This window comes from Lagopus leucura, unplaced genomic scaffold, assembly GCF_019238085.1.
Source record: "Lagopus leucura isolate 7727_CA_CO unplaced genomic scaffold, USGS_WTPT01 Super-Scaffold_100015, whole genome shotgun sequence".
NCBI lineage: Eukaryota > Metazoa > Chordata > Aves > Galliformes > Phasianidae > Lagopus > Lagopus leucura.
Genome location: NW_024962269.1, coordinates 5,680,371 through 5,704,065, shown reverse-complemented (window position 1 = coordinate 5,704,065; position 23,695 = coordinate 5,680,371). Strand labels below are relative to the sequence as shown.

At 33.9% G+C, this 23,695-nt stretch overlaps 1 protein-coding gene across 1 annotated transcript in view; it reads right to left on the bottom strand.

Annotated features, from left to right (window-relative positions):
- WDR72 (WD repeat domain 72) overlaps positions 1-23,695 on the bottom strand; it is a 96,717-nt gene that overhangs the window by 32,579 nt on the left and 40,443 nt on the right. The window contains exons 15-18 of the mRNA XM_042876035.1: positions 19,711-20,531; positions 15,469-15,560; positions 12,608-12,690; positions 6,439-6,550 (exon numbers count right to left, since the gene is read on the bottom strand). Of these exons, the coding sequence (XP_042731969.1) occupies positions 6,439-6,550; positions 12,608-12,690; positions 15,469-15,560; positions 19,711-20,531 (1,108 nt within the window). The remainder of the gene's footprint in view (positions 1-6,438; positions 6,551-12,607; positions 12,691-15,468; positions 15,561-19,710; positions 20,532-23,695) is intronic.

Genomic DNA, 23,695 nt, shown 5'->3' with positions numbered 1-23,695 from the left:
TTTTGATTAGCTCATGTTCATAGATAACGGTGAAAAGAAATTCTGACATATAAGAAATCAAACTTTACATTGTAATCTACACGCTTATTTTCCACATTATGTTCACATCTCTTACATTTCTAAGAGAGCACCAAGAGGCTTATTAGACTAAGGGCCCTGTATTCTCAGTGATAGAATTAAAAAAAGGATTCAAACTAAACAGTAAGGATAATCAAATGTGAGAAATCTGAAAACTCTTTGACGAAGAAAAATAATTTATGCAAGGACACCTTCAGAACAAGGAAGCGAGGTGTGACAAGAGGTGGATCTTCAATAAAACAACAGACAACAGAGACGGCTAGGCTTATTTCAAGACAGCTAAGGTACTACTTCATACAAGAAGTACTTGCCATTCATTTATATTGAAGCCTCAACTCAGAACCAACTTCCATGTTTTTAAGTCCTGTACTGTAGTTTGCTTTTACCAAATAAACCTTTAAATAAATTTCAGAAATAGACTAAAAATGAGCCAGTGATAATTTTGTCTACATAAGCAAACGTTTTAATTTTTAAAGCTCGAAATAGAAAGTTGTTTGAAAATTTTCCTGTTCAGTATGTAAATACTGAAAAAAGCACAAAAACTATATTGTACATTTGAATTCAGAATATGCGTCATCCTTAATCCTTCCTTGACCAGTGTCCTAGAGCAATCCTATCCCTCCTAATGTTTTGGAGGAGTCTGAGATGGCGCCTGTACAATTTGATTTTGTGTAAAAATATGCACTAAATCTGATTTCTGCTACATTAAGGAGTTCTCTAGTAAAATATATGATGCATGGAATGAAATAAGCTGTAGTTCTAGAATGAGTCTTTAAGCTTGCTTCCTTTAATACTTGACCACTAATATTAAAGACTACTGGATCAAAATACAGTTTTAATTAGATATATAGGAGATGATACAGTAGTATAGATAAACCACAGGTTAGATGCTAAAATATAACATTGATTTGTATTCTTTTACTGGAAATAATCGTAACATGAACCTAGGATATAATACACTCATTTTTAATGCATATTCAGTACAGAAGAAATCTACTGCTATTACCAACCTGTACTTAAAGTCTATTCATAAAAAAAAATGCTAGATTAATTTGTTTGCTCTTTCAAAATCTAAAATGAGATTACAAATAAATCTCATTCCAATTAAGTGCTGAAAGGTTGATTATACAATCATTTCTTACTTTGCTTATTGCTAATGTGCACACACCACACTGGTCAGAGTTTTTTTTAATGGCTTGAAATAATTCCAATAATTTAATGAGCTTTTGTTAAACAGATGAACTTGTTCAACACAAAGGATAAAACTTCAGTTTTGCCTACAGAACATTCTGCTCCTCCTGGCTAATAAGAAGACAGGGAAAATAAATTCCATTTTATAGATAACATATCATTTTTAGTTCAGAGTGAAAATATGCTTGTTTTCCACAAGTGAAACCCAAGAATCTTCCCTGAGCAAAGCATGTTTCAGGAGTTTACAGTTTCATCTTACTGAATAAAACATAATTCATGCAATTCTCTGACTGCTCAAATCTCTGATAATTATGAATTTTCCTCTAGGAAAAATATGTATTTACTCAGAAAGAAGTTGAAGCATTTTAAACTTCTTCCCTCACACTACTCAAAAAAGTTGACCATATTTGTTTCATTTCAACTCTTATCAAATTTTTGACTTTGACTTTTTGACTGTTTTTTGCAACTCCACATATCTTTATCTTCTTAGATTAATTTTGATTTTAGAATCTCTAAAGTATAGTCACTCTTCTGTATCAATAATCTCCAAACCATTTCCCATATTCATTTTAAAAAAATCTGTAAACAATTTCCTTAAGTGAACTGTGAATTACTTCCCTCTCTAACAAAACGGGTAGATTTATTATCCTTTTTCTTTGAAATGTCTCTAACTTCAGTACCTTCTTAGCTCTATTATCTCCATTTTTATCACTCTGGGTTGGTGGGGTGACCTCCTCAGATTTTGCTAGACAATGAACTGTAAACGATGCTTAATCTCCATACCCTTGATAAATTGAACTAGTTTGAGAAAGAAGCAGGAAGTACTATTGGTTCCTCCTCATCAACAAAAATCTTTAAAGTAGTCTGCATGAGGTAAACCATCTTTGCTTCCTTCAAAAATCTGCGTATCAAAAAAATATGATAAGATTCGTGAGACTCACAAATAGGTTATGAAAGCTTGCACAAATTGTTTACTTGCTTTCCTTTAGGAAATCTGCCATATTGAATGGTGCTTTTAATTTTCTTTGCCTTCCAGATGACTTGCCTTGGTCTTTTTTTGCTTCGTGTTATTTGAATGAGCATTTACAAAAAAATAATAAACCTATGTTCCACTTCAAAATGTACACTGTTAGACTCTCAACTGTTTTCACATTTAATCTCTTCTCTCAATTTGGAAGAGAAGGAGGTTATCAGTACTAGTCAATATGTATTCATCAAGGTTATGGCATCTCCTGCTCCGGAGATATTCAAAACCCAGCTGCACTCCATCCTAATGCCACCTGCTCTAGGCAATCTGCTTTAAAAAAGAGTTGGACTCAATCTCCAAAGGTACCTTCCAATCCCAATGATTCTCCGATTGTGAATTTCTTTCAAGGAAAAATCATGCACAAAGTGTCCTTTTTACTACATCTACAAACCAATCTCAATAACCTTCATCATATCAGAAATGAGATCAAATTCTATTCCTGAAAGTTTTTTAACTAACAGCCAATTTCTTGGATTTGATTTCCACTAGAAGACTGATAAGCTGCTGTACATACATTGCTGTTTCTATTAAAAATATTTTTTCATATTTTATTTAGACTTTCATGTCAACTTTAGTTTCTTTCTGCCCATTATCCTTTCCCTTTTAGCTGTTTATCTCCTTTTATTTTTTTTCTGGTGACTGCTAGTTCTAAGATATTCTAACTGGACACCTTTTTCCAGATTTTGCTTGATTACTTGATTACTGTTGGATATAGAACTAAGCAACAGCAAGAAAAACTGTTTTAAAGAATGAATATTAAATATGACACGAATTAAATCAAAACTTGAAAGTAGTATAGTAAAGGAAGTATAAAGACATCAGTCATGTTTTCAGCAGTCAGGCAATCAAAGCTGAAGTTTTCATTGAAAGTAATCTCACCAACAATCCAATTTTTTTTTGTTTAAATATACAGCCAAAAAAACTCACCTCCACTAATATGAATAAGCAGGAGACTATAGGAAGAAGACAATAAAAGAAAGTATCAAAGATAGAAGAACAACCCTTGTCCTCATCTGCACTTTCTTGACAAAACAATAAGACTTTGCAGGCAATCAAGAAGATTCACTTGTTATACAGACAGATTTCCTAAAAGATGTGCATGAAGGTCACATGAAAAGTTGCATGTGCCCAGACTGATTTCTGAAATTAAGATAAGTGAAAGCCTCTGCTGCAGCTCACTACACACATCTAAGTGAACAGAAGCTGTTATATCTTGGCTTGCATTGATTTATCATTAATGAGGAAATAGAATTCTTTATTTGTAGATATGTAGATGAGTATTTGACAATACTTTACACTAAATTCTAAAACTTAGACTCTGCTCTCATGCTGGTATTTATCAGAATCAGCTTGTTCTTCCTGCAAGAACTTATTTACTTAATTTATTAGTTTAAAAAGCTCCAAAATCACATATAAAAGACAAGGTTATAGATAATAGCTTTCAAATATACATACTTAAAACCCTGAAGAACTATTAGTTTCTCGAACTAAGGATTTTTAAGTGTTAACTAGAATTTATTGTAATCAAAATGTAGCAGTGTAATCCAAGTGGCAGTTAAAATAATATACTGTATTTTGGAATAAAGCACAAGTCTTGTATTTGTTTTTAATTTTTCCAGCTTTCAGTGTTTCAGAAATATCATCTGTATCAAATCTTCAATTTAATATTTGATCATGAATACCAGAACACAAAAACAATTAAAACAATTTTTCTGAAATATAATTGAATCCACATTCATGTATTTATTCACATTTAACAAAAAACTGAGGCACAATGCCAGAAAAACTTTTTTCCTCTACTGCTGTCTCAGATAATATAATTTTGGATCCTTATGCATTAGAAGAAATAGGCATCCAAGGATGGCACATAGGAAAATGCTTCAGTGCATTAGCTAAAAAGAATTTACACTCCTACATGCAACACTCAATTGGAGGGGAAGGAAGCTAATTTCTAACTTTTACCTTTGCAAGTGTTTTGAGATTTCCATTAGAAAATAAACAATTCTGTAGAACTTCACAAGAAGAATCACTGCAGAATGCCCAGTGGGCTCAAATGAAATAAAAAAGGGACTATCCCTTTTCCTTGTATCCAATCAGAGGACTATTGGATGAAATGGAATGAGCCTTTCTGCCATTTTTCTAGTAGTCTAGCAAGTTTGGCACATGATGGGGTATTACTACGTATGTATGTCATAAGATCAAATACTGCAAATTAAAGACAAAAAAAGAACACCAGCAGATTCATTTCCTCTTAGTTTGGCAGTGGAAAACAACATCATTAGTAGTACCATTAATATGAGTTTATCAGTGTTTGGGAAAAAACAAGATCAGTACAATGTACTTCCTCAGAATTACAAATAAATGTCAGAAAGAAAACAAAACAGATAAAACTTCAGCTTCTCTGATGAACAGAACCAAAGTTTACCAATATACTTGGAACTTGTTCCAAATGATCACATCTCTGACATTAGAAAATTACAACTGTTTGCATTTCTATTTCCTTTTAATAAAATAGGAGAACGTAGTAGGACACAGCTAATGCCCTGTGAGCAATAATCTGTAAAAACTTTAAAGATAAGAATGCCAAATCCTGAAAGTTCTATTCAACATCTTAAATAAAAATAAAAATTCAGTTTACTTCAGTAGCAACGTAATGAGTAAATCAACATTAAAAAAATCTCGGGAATTTATTAATTCCAGTAATACAGAAATTCCACGCAGTATAATGATTCAGATCTCCACTTCTACTCAAGGGGTCAGAGCATGTTCCCGGTCTTGAACTATGACTTGAACTTGAAACAATATTTAACCTTTATCTTCATGTTGCACAAGATGACTGCTACTGTGCCACTCATCTATACAGATTTAGTAAGATATAAAATGACCTATGTATCAAATGAATGAGTAAAACCAGATATAATTATGTGTCTCAGTAATTACACTGACTGGACTCAGTCCTGAGCGAGTTTTAAACAATTTCTACATATAATTACATCCCCAAACCAGTTTTATTCTAACCTACGAAAAAGCCCTGAAGATTTTGTTAAATTCTTAATAAAATCAGCAAGTTTTGCTGTGCCTATCAGTAAACCATAATAGGCTAAAACAAGATTACTTGCTTATATACTGTGATGAATATTTTGGGATATTTCAGTTACAGTGCATCTTCTCTCAGACTGTACAGCAATAAAGTGATCCAAAGCAATCTCAAGTGTAAACAAAGAATAAGTTCATACGTAGAAATTACTCAAGTGTTTGCAGTTTGTTATATTCCAGCAATTCAAGTTTTAGAGAGACCATACTGTTCTGCTGCCTGAAACAAGTATTGGTTTTAGCACCCTGAAAGAAACAAATACATAACAATTTTTTTTTGTGACAGGCACACACATCCAATGAGATCATAAATTAGTTTCCCAAGAGAGGGCTCACAATTAAGATAGGATCCGAAATACAAGCCATTTTATTTTAAGACTCAGCTAATGGATTAGGGGGAAAAAGAAGGTTTAGTTTCATAATATAAAATCTAGCTCAATCTTTTTTTTTTACTATAAACATTAGCACCACTGTAAAGTTATGGAGAGTAGGCTTCTTGTAAAATGAAATGATCTAATTGTAAAATGCATTTGATATCTCCTTGCAGAGAGGTTATTTCTAAAAGAAAAATAAAATATTCTATACTAGATTTCAAAGTTATAACGTCAAGCAATTAATTTTTAGTGCTAAGACTGATGTCATGGAAAAGAAATTTGTAAAAATTTTAATGAGGTTTTACTGTTCCTATTTCAAGCACACTGCTTCCCTTATGTATTTACAATACCAGAATTACTGTTTGTAAGAAAAATTGCACAAGCAAAGAGACTTTATCTGTTCTTCTTTAATGTTGAGAGAATAGAAGTCCTTTAACTCCCCAGCAATCATTTGAAAAAAACTATAGGCCTGCTAGCATCAGAAGTAGGTCAGTAAACTTGTCTTGCATGGTAATAATGTATTATGAACTCATTCTGCTAACTTCTTTTGAGTACAAGAAGATGTTCTGCTAAAGGAATATACCAATAAATTTTGTACTTATATAACAAAGTTTTTAACGTATTGCAAATTCATCTGATTAGCTTTCCCAGTCTTTGGCCATGTCTGCAACTTACCATTTCCATTCTCTAATATAGCCAATGGCTCTCTGCAGGCTGCTGTCTTTCTCAAGGTTGTCATAGTCCTCTGAACTTCTGCCAACAGCACTGCTTGCATTGCCTCAATAATCTGCCATAAATGCAAATTATTATTGGATGATACTGATAATTCAATTTCACAATTTTAAACAAATACTAGACAGTGTTAAGACAGTTCCAGCAGATGCCATTAGAAAGGTAACTTTTACCATTAGACAGTGATAATCACATGGCTCAATATGAATAACCAAATGTTAACTGGATAGCAGTAAAATGATGCAAGTTATGAATTGTGACTACTCTTCACAAATTAAACATTCATTTTCCTTAGTCTCAAAATTAGAATCAACAGTCTACTGCCTCTTCAATACAAGGGGGCCATTGCAATACTTGTTACTGAAGAAAATACCTTCATTTGTATGTTTGCAACAGTGATTTATGGACTGAATAAGAACCTCCTATTCTGATGTTTTTAGAAGTGTGTTTGGTCTCTGAAAAATTTTGTTAATATTTTGCTATAAGTAGTAATCTCCTATTCCTCCAGCTTAATCATGTGAATACAATTTTTTTGCCCAATACGAAGAGTAAAATTCCCCACTAACTCCTCTTATCCAAAAGAAACTGTTGTAAATATGGACAGCCTATAAATGGCACATGATACGTGTTGCACCACATACAGGCTTTAAGATAATGCAGTTTGTAAATGATATGGCAGAGTTACAGTGTTTACTTGCCTTTGCTTAAGCAGAGAAGCCCAAGGAGAACCTGGGAAATTTTAAAACCTAAGGCATTTCTAAATCACATTGAAACCTTTCACAATGGACCCAGGTTTTTGCATTTCCTGGTCAATCTACATTTCAGCATAGCACAGAATGGCAGCACGCGTACCTTCTTTTAATTTATTATGTCTTACAGAGAGCAGATAAAGTTTCTCACCCCCTCAGGTAGTCATTCTCAACTACAAGAAACTTACTGAAAGACAGAGAAAATATAAAGTTTCCAAGACAGCTTACACCATATAAATGTGAATTTAAGTTGCATATGAAAATAAGTTAAATATAGAATATTTATAATATAAATATATTTGTTCGTGTTTATATTGTGTAAATTAATGTTAATAAATTAAATGCAGACTCCCTCAAACTGCCTGGAGGAGTTTCATCTCACTAATCAAGTATAGTGAATTCACAGGCCATCCTCAGTCACAGTTCTAGCCACTCTTATAAATTCAAATCATTAAGCAGAACAAAGGCTTTTAGGTGTCCTTCATGACAAAATATCTTATTATAGACAAGAATACCCTGATCAAGTCCACAGTGTGAAATTTCACAGCAAATGAACCCAGTTCTATGTACTGTTACATAGTGTAAACCTTCATCTTGTCATAATAGTACTTTATTTTACAAGGGAAACCAAAGGCAGTTTCCATTTCCTCACATCCATAAAACACTGAGCTTTGGTGATTACAGATCCTACTTTATATCGGACTCTTACAACGTATCTATAGTAATTAAGAGACTGAAGCCCTGAGAAGTTTTCATTGTCTTAAGAAAATTGTTGACAGAACAAATATTTCTGACAAGAATCACACAAGGAAATTGTGCACATTACCTATTTCTTGTGTTTTTTGATCTGCTAAAAACATGTCACTAATTTGGATCAGATATTCATTATCTGTTCCATTGTTGTGTATGCCATCCAGGCAGCATTTGTAACATGTAATTTCCTCTAACATCTTAGAGTAGAATAAAAAACCTGCTCCAAATGGCACAACATGATATTGTGGAAGCACCTGTATGTCTCTGCAGGCAGCCTGTCTATCATTCTGTTGAATCCACATTACCACAGGGCTCGCTGTGGTTTCACGTTTGGTTTTGTTCTCTCACTGTGTTTTCCCCAGCAATCCATATACCTCATCTGACATTATCACAAAGTTTAAAAACCTCATGAAGATTTACCTGTTTTTAACACAAAGCACATTTAAGTGAATAGTTTTAGTCTTTGACATTTTCCAGTCCACTCTTAGCACCCTTCTGGATTACATGTATTGGCTATCTTGTTGGCTAATGTGTTTTTATTATCCGTGATTGTGAAAGACGACAGAAATTATGCTTCTCTAAGGTTATACCTGATGAAGTATAAATAGCATATGTCCAACTACAAACAGAGATATTCAAGGGTAAAAGGCAATTGCCTGACTATCAGGGTCTGCAGCTGCAATACCAGAGAACAATTCAGAAAGATAAGTGAAAAGTTATATTGGCTTTCCTTTCTACTCCTAATCAATTATTTCCAGGCATTACTATTCTCTTTATAATGACTGGGCTTGATGAGAAAAGGCATTAGACATCACCCCTGGTTATTGCTCAGACCATAACCTCTGCAGGGTTGAGCCTTCCAGAAGCTGCCTCCCAGATACCTCCATAACAGTCACATCTGTGAGCAAAACCCTACAGATCAAAACATCAGACTTGCAGTACCCAATTTGCTTTCCTCTAATTTAAAGCTCCTACAACAAGAACAGATAGATATATTGGGGAGGGAGGGGGGAGGTGGTGAAGGGCAGGAAGAAGAAGCTGTGACCTACCATGCACTAGCTGTAATGATTTTTTGAGCAGTTTTTGAGAGTAAATTAATTTCCTTCCTTCTAAAGCACAGTGGTATGGCTATACAGGGGATCTACTGGGCAGCAACTATCAAGAGAATTATTATTGTTTAGACACTAATAATGTAGTCAGTTGGCTACAGGTAAAGAATCAGGTACTGTAAAAAGAAACGCATTCAGAGCTTGTTAGGGAAATCAGTGCAAACTTAAGCAACATCAGCAGAGAAGATAGATCATCTTATCAGCAAGGTTCTTGAAATGAGGTGGTCTAACATTTTCAAGTAAAAATCTTTGTAAAATATTTCAGATTCACCCATCTTATTTTAGATATTAATAGAAATTAAGTAACTAAAATAACAAAAAAAATACAGATGTTTTGCATAAATTAATAGAAAGAGATGAGAAAGTCCAGAGTCCGAAAATCTGAACAGTTTCTATTCTGTGTCCATCTTTTCCCATAGATGAAAGAGGGAAGGTAAACCAACTACAATCCTCATGCACATGATTACTTCAGAGATTTAAATATGACATCATTAGTTTCCCTAAGGGGAGAATTACCTAGCTAAATGGCTAGCTAATTAGAGATAGTGCAAAGTTTCTTGCAAAGAACAAGAATACCTGCTGAGGGTTGGGGGGGTGGAGGGGGAGGGGTTGTGAACATCCAAATCAGGACCCAAATGCTATACACTGAAGCTATATAAACTGTTTTTCTGATGATGATCCTGAATTAATACAGCCAAGTTCTAACAAGATCTTATTACTTGGGTTTATATATAAGAGGACAGTTTTAAAATTAGAACTGTCTCATGACTAGGTATATCTGAACTAGTAGGAACAGATGCAGGACTCCTATTGCTGATGAAGGTATTAGTAGTTGATGTGATTAAGCAGACATTTCCATATGGGTGTGCTACACCACAGTGCCCTGATAGCATCATACATAACACAGAGGCAAACTGCTGAGGACCCATAGACTGATGTGTGCCATACAAGTATGATAGACTGCTTGCATGCTGTCATGAATTGAATCCTTGTTTATAGAAGCAAAGACAGGAGACGTTTAAACATCTATCATTTAAAGGAGCCTAGGAATAGCAAAGGAATTATTTTAAAAGAAAGTGCCTGGTGGAAAAAAAATATCCTTATCTCTGTTAGATCCAGCAACATCAAAGAACTACTCGTGTGCTGCAGTTTGACCATTTACTAAATATTTCTTAGAAATTTTGTTTTAATGTGCATTCTTTGACATAAAAAGGTTTCATAAAGCACCAATAATATAATAATAATGTAGAATATAAAAATAAAATATAACCAAATAAGATAACATAGAGTAGCAGATTATTTTAAATATAGAAAAAGGACAACTAAGGGCACAAGTACAATCACCGCTACCTCATTATTATGTATTTCAGGGCAAGTCATTGTGTGTGTGTGGGTGTGTGTGTGTGTGTGTGTGTGCGCGCGCATGCACACTTCTAAAAAGGCCAGCAAAATTCCAGGGTAAGGTTGGAGTGTAGCAACAAAATGCTATATTTCACTTGAAGAACAGGAAAGCGCGTTAAAATCAGTTGGGGAAAATCGTTGGAAAAATATTTTAAAAATACATGCATTTTTAAAGTTTAAGACAAAGACCCTCCCTTGGCCCTTCAGTTTCAATAAGTCAGTTAGTCAGTCAAGCCATGATCAATCATTTGCAGCAGGTTCTTTCCGTTTCCTTGCTTGCACAGAAGCTGTTACAGTACAGTAAGAAGATGAAGAATCAATAAATGGCAAGTCCTTTGAGTCATGTCTCAGAATCAGTACCCTCCACAAAAAAAAAAAGAAAACAAAAAAAGAAAACTTTTTTTAAAGCAGGGTAACTTGGGCTGGATGTACATGACTGCTTAATCAGGCTGTTCAGGATTTATACGTTGTCAATGGAATTGTTGGTGTATAAAGAGAGCGTTAATAATGCCATCCAATTATCGATAAAACAATCATTTTATGTAAGCCATGGGTAGCTGAATACTCATTACTGTTGGTAACACAAATGATTTCGAATATTATATTTACAATTGCTTAAAGCAAACAAAAAACTGTGCTACAAAACTGGTTTGCAAAGATCGCTGCAGCTACAAACCACTGTCTGAATAATGTGAAAATGTGAGTAGAGCTCATAGCATGGTATTTGCAGTACTTCACAATTTCACTGAATATAAAATCTTTTCAGAAGAAAAAGATAAGATTTGGAATAAGCTACATCATATCTTGCTGCAGACTAATCTCCTTTGGCAGATAAGACCATTAGCATTGTATAAATTGATCAGGCACTAAATTCATCGGGAGATATAAATACATAGATCTTACATAATCAGCTATGCTGCAAATGCTAGTTGCATGACTATATAACTCTACTTGATAAAGAATTTTAGCAGCTGGTCAGGCCAGCAAGGGATTAAATGGATTTCACGTGACAATTGCAGCCATAGAAACTCAGTTATTATTTTCCTTTTTTTCATTAAAAAAAGATTCCAGAAAGAAAAAAAATTACTATAAGAGAAGTGGGGGCAGTTTGTGAGGGAAGAATGCTGAAATAATATGCGAGACATGTAGACAATGGAGATATGATAAATAACCAATAAATTCAAGATAAAATGTTGAATTCAACTGGATATATTTACAGAAACCATTAAAATCTTTCTCTAACAGAACAGAGATCTACCACCATGGTGCCATCCCTTGTGTCAGCCCTGGAAAATATTCATTCAATTGAAATCAAGCAAAGAATTGCAGTCAATTTTAAAAGTAGCATCATAAAATAGACCTTTTACAGTTATTTCCTTTTCTAGAGTAAAATCCCTTGTGGATGCTGTATCATGTCTACAGTTTCCTAAATTTGAACGTTAATTGACTCATGCATTTATTTAAATGCATATTTCCAAAATTAAAAATGAATTCTACATTTCACTCTTCAGACTACTTCATAGTTTCCTGTGAATTCTCAGGAAAAATCAATTTATCTCTACAGACATGGGATTTTTCACTAACACGAGCTTTCATTGACACAACTTCAACTGACTTGGAAACCTATAACTTACATTGTTTTTTAGCTCATTCCTGAGGAGTGTTCTAATGCTATATATGGGATTAATTTTATATCCCCTTAAGAATGCATTTTCTGTTTCCTGCATAATACATTAATGTATGATGATGCCCTTATTATAGCCTTTATAAGTTACATCTAGCTATCGAAGAACAGGTAACTCATCTCTAAAACACAAGATAAAATATCATTAAGCATGCTTTGCTTGATAATTACTATTCATTCAGATTAAAGAACAGCTGCTTTCCCATATTTAAATATGTACTGAAAGGCAAGATAGTTTCATTAGTAGCATATGCCATACTGAAATTTTTACTGATTTTTGAAGATACTACTAACATGAGATATGTGATATTTTTACCATACATTACTAACTATTGCACCGTATGAAAGATTCCAAATACTAAGGTCAATATTACCTAAAGATTTCATTATTGTAATTAGCACAGACTGTTTCCTACCTTTATAGACTGGTCACTCCAACAACAAATGAGTTTCAGCAGTGCAGCATTTGCAAAATCAGAGGAACGGCGTCTACTCTTATCTAAAAAACATGTGAGATTTATGAACTGACAGAATACACAGTTGACAAAAAGAAGGATACTTAACATTTTGAATTTTTCACTTCAGCAACATAACAATTCAGCGAAAATAATTTCTCAGAAAACATTTTAATCTCATAAGCATAAGGCATGCATACATTTATTCTCATCCAACATCATATTGGTTCATTTTGTTTACAGTGATCTAATTATTTGCAAAGAGAGCAAACCCATCATGGCTTTTAAACATACTATACTATGTACAATCTGATGGTTAATTTAGAAGAGATCTATACAAGTGTGCAAATTTATACAAACCCAGGAATTTATGCTTTGTGACTAGCAAATCTTTGAGCATTTCAGTGTTCATTTTGTAGACTTGTACCAAGATCCTTCAAACAAATTAAATTTGAAGTTTATAGGATATGTTTCACATAGGACAAGGCTAAGTATGAAAGAACTGAAAATCTTTTTTTTTAAATTAGTCAAAAATCAACTAAATCTAGAAGAATCAAAGCTATAATACCCAGATTAGTAGGTAAAAATTTAATTCTCCTCATTTGATCCTTGTAAGTGTATGACAATAAGAAAGAGAAAACAGGCTTAGATGGAAAAGCATAATTCTATTCTACTTATATTGCTCCCACTTCCAGCTTGCAGCAAATTTACCTTAATTCAATGAAAAGCATATCTACAGATTCTGCAATGCGGTATGCTCATAAAATTAGCTGTTCCACAGTTTTAAAGTTGCTTATACAAAGAAAAACAAGCAGAGCATTGACAGTTTTTTATTATTCATGCTATTATGAGGTGGTGGATCCTCTGAACTTGGAGAAGAAGCTGATGAAGAACCTAGAAATAACCATGTTTTAGTCTTTTCTACATCCAGTGCTTATTACAGGATTTTCTTCCTCAAGATCCATGAAATTATGTAACCTACAGTTTTAAAGAAAATACCTATACTTTTAAGTTGTAAGATCAGAAAATCATTTTCATACACTTCTGCAGTTTCCAATTTCTACGCATGACTTTGTTTGTCCTTCTGTATAGAACGACCAAGAATCTGTCCACCACATTTCATTATGTTCTTTCTCTTTTGTTAATACTATTCAGATTCGGAGCATGTAACTATGGTTTTTGCTAGGTAAATTCTACAACAACTTGTATGTTTCTTTACCAATAAACAGTAAAGTCTAAGCAAAAATACACTGAATTACATTTTGTGCAGTTAATCTGCCCAATTTGCTTTTCTGCTTACGGGCAACAATATTTGTCTGTGGTGAAGGATGTCAAATAACTGCAAGCAAAACTGGAGGGCTGCTAGTTATGAAATATATTCCATATATTTGTGTATGGCTTCTATTATTATACATTGACTTTTCAGGTGCTTTCTAAAGTAAAGCACAATTTAAACTACAAGCATTTAAACATCACGTGTTCAGTCCACTTCTTCCTCATTTAGACTTCAATAGAGAAATGTCACACATTTCAGGACTTTGCTATGAGGTTCCTTGCCAGGCATAAATCAAGCAAATTAGTTGTACGACCCTTTGAATCCAGACACTAATATCTGAATGCCAATACAATATAATGTCTTGAAAACAGGAAACTGATTTGTTTTTGGCAACTCTAAGTGTTAAAGCAACACCAAAATTCACAAGCAACCCAAACACACAACACAACCATCCATCCACTGAGATGGTTCTTACTAGCTGATAGAAGAGCTAACCTGAAGCAACTCTATTGTAAACAAAGTGATCTTTCAACAAGCATCCCTGAGACTGAAAAAGAGTACAGGAAACAGTATCCTATCCAACATTATCTTCTGCTCTCATCCAAGCAGACTTCAGCTTTATGTCCATGTATGTAAAAATACATTGAAGGATCCTGTTCTAATGTGACTTTGTCGTTAATATTTTAGTAATCTCTACTTCTGTGCAATTTATCCATTTACTTTTTATCATCCCTTAACTTCTTTTTTCTAGCAAGTATTTTTGCTATCATCACAAGTTATATCACATAATAATTACAGCATGTCTAAGAGAGAAGAAAAGATACAATAAAAACTGATTTAGATGGGGTTTTCAAGGCTTATTTACATACCAGAAGGTCAAGCCATTACTTAAAAGAGTTCATGTTAGCAGTTTAGACAGGACTTAACCTATAACAGGAACACTATCTGCTAGGTAACATATTGTGAAAAATCTACATTCCAGCTTCTATTCTTTGGTTCACTGCGTGCTGTAAGAACAAATTTACAGTGGCCTGCAAGCCAAGATCAGTGAATGACTGTCTATGGGACATTAGCATGAAGAGATTACTTTATTTTGCCTCAAGCCAAAAGTCTAAGGGCATTATTGAACAGTCAAGATAACCCTCACATTACTAAGGCAACAGTTTGCTTGAAGGGTTGTATATATTGCAGGGTGGGCATGTAACAGTGCTGAGGGAGATGGGGGAGGGTAAAGATGACCATTTCATTATATTTCAGTTTTTCAGATAATTAGAAAATATCTTAAGAAATTCAGCTAATGTGTTTTGCCACACAAAATGTTTCCTTGAATACAGCATTGCTTATCAGTCTACATGCTTTTGTATGTAAAAATGATACTCACAAAAGAAAATAACAGATTAATACAATTTCTTTATGAACATCATTAAAACTAAAGAATGTATATATATATTCATTATTGAAGATAAGCAATATATTTTAGGCGATGAATTATATGCAAAACATAACACCATAAAAAGCTAGTATTGCCATACTTCCATATACTTACTGCGGGGTAACTCTCCATAGAAACTGGGAAATGAAGATATGGCTGCTTCCACATTTTGCCATTTGCTGTGTACAGATTCTGGTTGCTGTAGGCTGAAAGAATATGAAACTTGAATAAAATCTGAACATACAAAAATTTTATGTTTGATTAAAGGTGGATATTCATAGAACCACAGAATGTCTTGGATTGGAAGGGACCTCAGGAATATCAAGTTTCAACCCCAGTCCCAGGCAGGTTTGCCAGCCACTAGATCAAGTACTAGATTGGATTGCCCAGGGCCCCATCCGACCCCACCTTGAACATCTCTAGGCACAGACTACCCACAAGCTCTTTGGGCAACTTGTTACAGCACTTTACCACCCCCTCAGTGAAAAACTTCCCTTAACATCTAATCTAAATGTTCTTACTACCTATTTCACTTACGTATGATATAATTTCTCTTCAAGAATAATTTGAATTTTTCACCCTCAACTTGCTATTGAAACAGTCAAATATCCATAAGCCCAAGACCATCATCTAGATGCAGGAACTGTACATACAACCCAAAATATTTTGATTATGACTGTAACGTGATGTAAAGAATTGCATTAAGATAAAATTTTCATGCAGTATTTGGGTCATCTATCTATTACATAGCATAAAAGTCTAAAAGCGATAGCTTTATTTTATAGGTCTTTCAGAGTTCTAAATTTTCATTTAGAATATGGCTGTAATACTTGGGATTTTGATACAGAGCTAGAACTTAGGAGACTAACATGTATATGAATACCTCTTTAGGAAAACCCTTCAGTACTTGTCTCTGACTAATTTAAGAATGTAATGAAGAAAAAGAATGAAAACAGAAGAAAGCAAGGGAAAAGCCTTTCTGAACTCTTACACTATTTTAAACAATGTTCTAAATACTTTTCTATAGTGACTCTGAAGTTATAGCATTTAAAAATATTTCATCTTTAAAAATCAACTAGTAAGTTGTACTGTTACAAAAACTTCATGCTACTAAACTCTGAAAACTGTCAGCTTGAGCGCTGTTATAGACACAGATATCAAAACTAAGATCTTGTGATAGCTTTTTCCTTTTTATATCCCACTTTTATAATGATATTTTTATGCAAGTTCCTTTATTTTCACAACTGTGATCAAATTGCAAAAAATTGCAGATTCAAAAACATCTTCATGAGTAATAGTTTATAGACTCATCTCCAACTTCTTCCAAAATCATGCTTTTCATACTTTTTTCTTCTTTGGATTGCAAACTGTTTGTTTTGTGAAATGCTCAAATCCTGTTGAAAGATACTATATTTTTATTTGTTTTTAAAACAGTTTAGTACTGGTTTGATAGCATGTTCAAAACATGTAATTCACTGTTCATTGTTTTCACATCCCAACAATTTTATTCATGCAGTCTGGTAGACAATATTAGACCAATATACTACATCCTGAAACTTACTGATTGAAGTCATTACCTGAAAACTTACAAAAGCTCGTCAAGAGTTCTTCAGCCCATGTTAACTGAGGGTGCTTAACAGTCAAATTCATGGTTTACGCAGAAACAAATATACACATGCTGACAAAGACAGAATTTCTGCTCAAAATAAGATCATTTTCATCCAAGAATACGCAATAATATATGAACTGCATTTTTCCAGTTTAGATTCTCCAGATTAAAAGTGTATTTATTTAACAGAAAAGAAAATCCTTTTGCTCTCCTGTAGTAATAAAATCAGATATGCCAAAGAAATTTAAATTTTATTATTGTATTCCCTGGATCTAGGCACAGTTGTCTGTCAATGAAATAATTCTCCCTATAGACCAATGAGTATTTCATTGCCACATGCAGAGATACAGCATTAGCAGAAGAAAGTTAGAATCCTAAAAGCGTAAACCACAAGGCCATGGTAGTATTGTAGTAGTAACATACCAGGACATTCAGCTACACTGCTAGAAATAAATGTGCTTATCTATTAATATGAAATTGGGCAAGAATTTGAATACCAGCTACATACATATTAAGTATTTACTCACTGGCTAGTCTGTACACATTTTTTTAACCTGCTCTGAACTTAAATGTTATAAAGCTTCACATTTCTTGGATTTGTACTCATGTGCCAACAGAAAATAAACTTTCACAGGATGGAAGGTTATATAGCTGTGAAAATGAAAATACTGAAAAGACAGAAGAATCCTGACTAAAGAAAATGAAATTGCTTTTTATCTTCCATATTAGTAATTGAGCTAGTAAGAGTTGTGTTACTGCAGTAATAATTAGCAGATCAGGACCCTTGCAAGCTGTATAAACCATCTTATTAACTTCTTCAGTAAATGCTGCAGCAAATTAAAATTCAGTATTTAGTTTTTCCCTTGAGCATGCAGTAGTTTTAACTAAATCAACTGCTCGAGCAAGTGTGGCTACTTTGTACTTTTAGAAAGCAAATTGTAGAAAGTCACATGTTCTTAGCTTCTTTCAAACTCTTAAATAGGCAAAGTGCATTATTGTACCACAACTCAACATAAACAAAGCTCATTTCAATCTTGAATACAAAGTGAACAATGAAAAGGATATATCACACAGGAAGATTTCAAGAATGAATTAACATCAACTGTGATAATTCCCTCAGAGAAATCATAGAGGAAAAAGTTAAATGAATGATGAATCTCAGTATCACGTTAAATAAATAGTCCTATTCATGCTATGCTTAGAATTAGGGGACAAAAAAAGGGGGAAAGGAAACTTACGGACCACATATCAAACATTTTGTAACAGTTTTTGCAATATATAGGAAAAAAATATGAAGAAAGAGCCATGATGAGAAAAATACTTCGTCATCAGCAGTACAGAGGAAAAGGCCGGGTGACTAGAGCCTTTCAGGTCTGTGTTGATTCACCTCATGTAGTCTAGTTCTGATCTAGTTCCCTGAAAAAGAGTGCTATCCTTCTATATTAGGAAAAAAAAAAAGCTTCTTCTCAGTTATTTTCCAGATGCGTGAGAGATAAAGAATAAAGAAGGAAAAGCCTCTAAACTTCGTATGAGTGTGCAAGTACATCCAGGACAAAAAGAAGAATGTTATTTCTACCCAAACTTACAGCACATGCTATTCCTGCTAAGGAGAGCAAAAGGAAAATTCAAAGCTTAAAAATACACATAAATATTACATAACAATTTAAAAAAAAACAAAAACAAAAACACAAAAAACAAAGCATAGGGAGAAACTCAAGAGCTCTTATTCAGACGAGGTCATTTTTTTCTATACAGCTTTCATAATTTTATGGAAGAGATGTTCCAAATACAGAGTTTATGTCTGGCAAAATGTTCAAATCTAAAATGTTTCTATATTTATACATCTCTGCCAGAGCATTGTACAACAAAGTGCAAACAAATTTTGTTTGTACAAAAAGAAATTGAAGTCCAATCTGGAATCCTGGAAATATCATTTTGTGTAACAACTTGCATTGAGTATGGAACAGCAGGCAATGTAATAAGCAAGAAGAGCAACTGAGAAATCCATGTTTGTCTTGTAGGATCTTGCATATCTCCTGAGGCATCTTGAACGCCTACAGCTTTGTGGAAGATGCACAGTCCTTTGCAGCACAAGGATCAATATTTTTTGTTCTTCCTATTGCCTCTAGGCTATAGCATCAACAACACTGAAGTTAATTGTCCCGAAAATACTAAATACAGACCAACATAGGTTTTCTGAATGACAACAGTCTGTGGACAGACAATATCCATTGCCTGATTAGTATGCTCTATTTGGCTGTGTCAAATAATGTTGAGCATGCTATTTTTTTTCCCCTTAATGCTGAAAGAAGCACTAAGTCAATTAAATTTGTTTTGAGTAACAAATGCTATTTGGGATCGTTCTTACAACACGAGAATGTTACTTCAGATAGGATAACTAGGACAGATTGCTTTTGGCTCACATTTTGTTTATCTATGAAGACAGGGTAAGTATATTACAGGAAGTGAAAGTCAACACAGCACAAATGTGTTAATGCGTCCAAATATGTCTTAGGAGACCTCATTACTCTCTTTAAACTCTGAGAAAAAGCATTCCCTCTGAAAGACAGGATGTGAAGTTGGATAGCTCTAATTCTTCTTCAGATGAAACAAGTTTACTCATCAGCTAAATAGAAAAACAGATATTCAACTTTCTTGCAACCTCCTTTCATTTTAAGAGCATTCTACAAAACAAAGCTCTAGAAGAAGAAAGCAATTTGCTGTTAAGGAAGAAAAGATTTTCTTACCTTTCAATTTGACTCGTATATGCTGAAGGCACGTTAAAAACTCTGTTGATTAAAAGTATTCTGCTTAATAAGAAAAAAATTATTTCAGCTCCCTTTGTTCCGTAAACATTATTCACTGCTCCATCTTTCTCACCAGTGTGCCCTTCGGTTGCGGCAAGGTACTTGTTTGATAAATCAAGCACTCTTTTTGAAAACAAGTTGCTTGAAGTGTGTTCTTCTAGCACACCACCATCAGTACATTTCCATCCCGGCAACATCAATGAGAGGTGGCTTTCATTTGACACAAGTCCAAAAGCAACCGGGCTCTGCAGCCTTAAGATATCTAATTGCCCAACAAAAAGATTATCTATTTCTTTATCTACACCCCAGGGTAAGAGACATGACAAAAGCAGTTTAGCTGTATCTGTGGTGATGTTCACATCAATGTTTCCTGATGGCTGCATTTTAGTCTTTCTTGAACTCTTCATTTTTTTCTGTCTTTTTATGCCACCACTTTCTTCCAAAGGCCTAATTGTGTTAGAATCTATATTGACCTGGTTTGCACAAACAGTACCTACTTGTCCATCCACTGACAATGTGAACCCAGCAGTTTTATTTCTTTTTAATGTTAGCGCTCTTTTCTCAGTAGTACTTTTGGCTCTTTCTAGAGCATCATAGTTGTGGAATGAATTTGATGACTTCAATCCACAGAGTTGAGATGACAGCAGAATATCCACAAGTTTTTCCAGATCAAATAAGAGAACATGAAAGTTTGCGTTGTTCCATTTTGTCTTAACTGGTAAAACAGTAAAGGGCTGTTGAATAAGGCTGTTATCTGTTACCTGAAAGAAAAATATTTAGCATTCAAACAAATCCATAGTATTTTGTAGTTTTGGAGATTTCAGCAAAGTTGCACAAGGAATAGGCTAAATCCATTACATCCCCCATTAAGTTCAACGTAATTGCATTCATTCACTTGCTACTTCAGAACAAGATTTTTCTTTTAAATAGTTTATGCAAAGTGACATGCTTTTAAATATTGTAATCAGGATTCTTTAATGACTTTGAAATATAGAATACTCCAATACATTTTTATTGCAGAGATCAAAATACATATTTTTTTTGAGACACACTTCAGATGCTTTTGTAGAAAAGCAACTACTTTAGTTCACAGAAATCACTGTGACTCACTTTGCCAAGGGGAGCTTTCTGAATGTGCTAAGAGAATCACCAAGTGTTAAAGTCAAATTCTGAGATGGTGACAAAACGGCTATCAGAATCCTGATTTATTGTTAAAGAAGTACTTCTATCTTCAGGAAGCAGCAGACATGAGTATAAACTTCATTTTGATTCCTTTACCTTTTTTCTTTAAGCATTTACAACTCATATGCTTTTATTGTCCTGCACTAGCCTATGCTCTCAGTACTGTGTTCATACTAGGGATTTCATCTTTACAATCACAGAATCAGAATCACAGAATGGACAGGGTTGGAAGGGACCTCAAGCACCATGAATCTCCAACCCCTCTGCCACAGGCAGGGCCACCAACCTCCCCATTCAACACTAGACCAGGCTGCCCAGGGCCCCATCCAATCTGGCCTCGAACACCTCCAAGAACGGGGCATCCATGACCTGTCTGCAGCACCTCACCACTCTCAGTAAAGAATTTCCCCCTGACATCCAGCCTAAATCTCCCCTCCCTCAGCTTAAAACCATTTCCCATAAGCAAGTACGTACAAGCAGAAACATAACAAAGGAGCAAATTTTCAGCCCAGTGAAGCTTTTGTAGAGAGGCAATAGTGTCAGAGGAAAACAGGATTTTCTAGATCATTTAATTTCTATTGTGACAATCAGAAATACTCTACCAGTGCAAATTAAGAGCTGTTTCTGCTATGCGTATGAGCTGAATCTTAAAATAAACCATCAGATATTAGTTAAAAAAAAAGAAACATTGACAGCTAAATTTAGTTTGAAAATGATGTCAACCATTTTCATTCAAGAGTACTCTTTACATAACTTCTTTTACATTATGAACAAGTTTTGTAGGATTAATTGTTCCTGATCTGTTACAAGAAACAAACAAACAAACAAGAAAACCACGAACAAAACTTTTGACTCTATTTATTCAACAAGTTATTTGACTATTTAGTTTGGAGAAATAAAATGATCCAGTGTTCTGTTAATTAGTGAATGATATTAAAAACAGATGAAAACACACTCTAAATACAAAACATTAAGCCTCCCTATGGAGATCCTTAGATAAACAAGGGGTTATAGGATAATGTTCATGCTTTTTTTGTTTTCCCCCACCATCTCTTCCCATTAAAAAAAAATACTGTAGTTAAGCATTAGGATTATTTTCCATCTTTAATTATACTGCTTCCTAACACTCAGGTAAAGTACACACTGGAATTCACAAACTAGTTCTGAAATAAATAGAAGATTCATACATTTCTGTCTGTTTTATACACTTATATTTTGTTGATTCACATTTAGAAGCTTTTAGGAAAAATCACCACTCGAACAAGAAAATATCTTGGCAATGTCAATTGGTTGAGGAATCTGGTGATGCTACTGGGCGTGAGGTCACAATAAATGTTTATTGGCAATTCGAAAGCTTATTGACATTGATCCTAAAAGCATCTACCAAGTTGTCTTAGCTCTCTGCAATAGGCATTTCATTTCAGTGAAAGCAGGTGGACATCTAAAGCTACAAACATAAAACACTATTTAGGACATATGGACAAGCTATTCTCTCTAACATAAGATGACAGAAAATGGAAGGAAGCCCATAAAAATAACTGAACTAGAGTGCTGGGAATAACATCTGATGATGGTTATTGAAAAGTAGATTAAGTTATTTACATTCTGAATGGTGAATTTGTTAAAGTTCCACAAGTGTTTTACAAAACTAGATTTATTGGCTACAGATAGGTATTGTCATTAATTACTATTTTTATAATAAACACATGAAGAGTTTAATAATGGCATCTGAAAGTAGGCTAACAGCAGCAGTAACAAAGAATGGACTGCCTCTGAGCCATGTGGTCCAACTCAGAGTTCTCCCTGTTGTCATCACACAGGTCTTGCTTTTTTTTTTTTGACAATTTTTGTTCAATGCAGTTTTATTTAAAGTTTGAAAGACAGTCCTGGGTTAATGTGATCATATTCTATATCCAAATATCAAGCTATTCAAGCCTTATTCCCCAAATGAATTTCAAATTATTACATTAAGAAGTCCTCCAATAATACAAAGGCTTCCTTCAGTTCTGCAAGTTAAGTGACAACTCTGTGTTGTACTACTAAGCATAACCCACAGATTTTGATAATCACCAATTTCAAAGGACAGTATAGAGATCTTCTCTTTTTCTAATTCACCCTTGCTGATTAAAAAAATTATTTTTGATATAGCCTACCTTCTGACTCTTCAGTGATGAATACACCAGCTTTCTTTTACCTACTTCCATTAGTAGCAATTAGGAAGATTACTTTTAACCGTCTTCTGAAAACTATTGTAGGGAAAAAGCTTTTCATGGTTTTAATAAGTTGATCTAGATTTTAAAATCTAGCTACTGTCCTTTTCATCACTGTCAAAGTGTGTGACTCTAAAACAATTATGAGCATTCAGACGCTCCACTTGACTTGTTTATAAGAATTAGCTGAATACGCTCTCCTTCTGCATCACTAGCAATAAGTTTAAGGAATCTATCTGAAGTATATCTGTACCAGTCAAGAAAGACAAATTTATAAAAAAAATAAACATTTTCATGAAGTGTAAAAACTGAAACACATAGCTAAAAGTGTTTCCATTGTCATAACATAGCTAACTCATTGTTTTAAATCTAAAACTAAGAAGTAGCAAGTACTTCATTTTTATCTGAAAATGGTGTCATCGTGCATCATTCCAAAAGCACCATCAACCATTTCAGCTAAAATGTTTCCTAGTCACAAAGTATCAAACAAAGCTTTTAAAGACTTATAAAATCTTATTTTAAACATTCCCAAT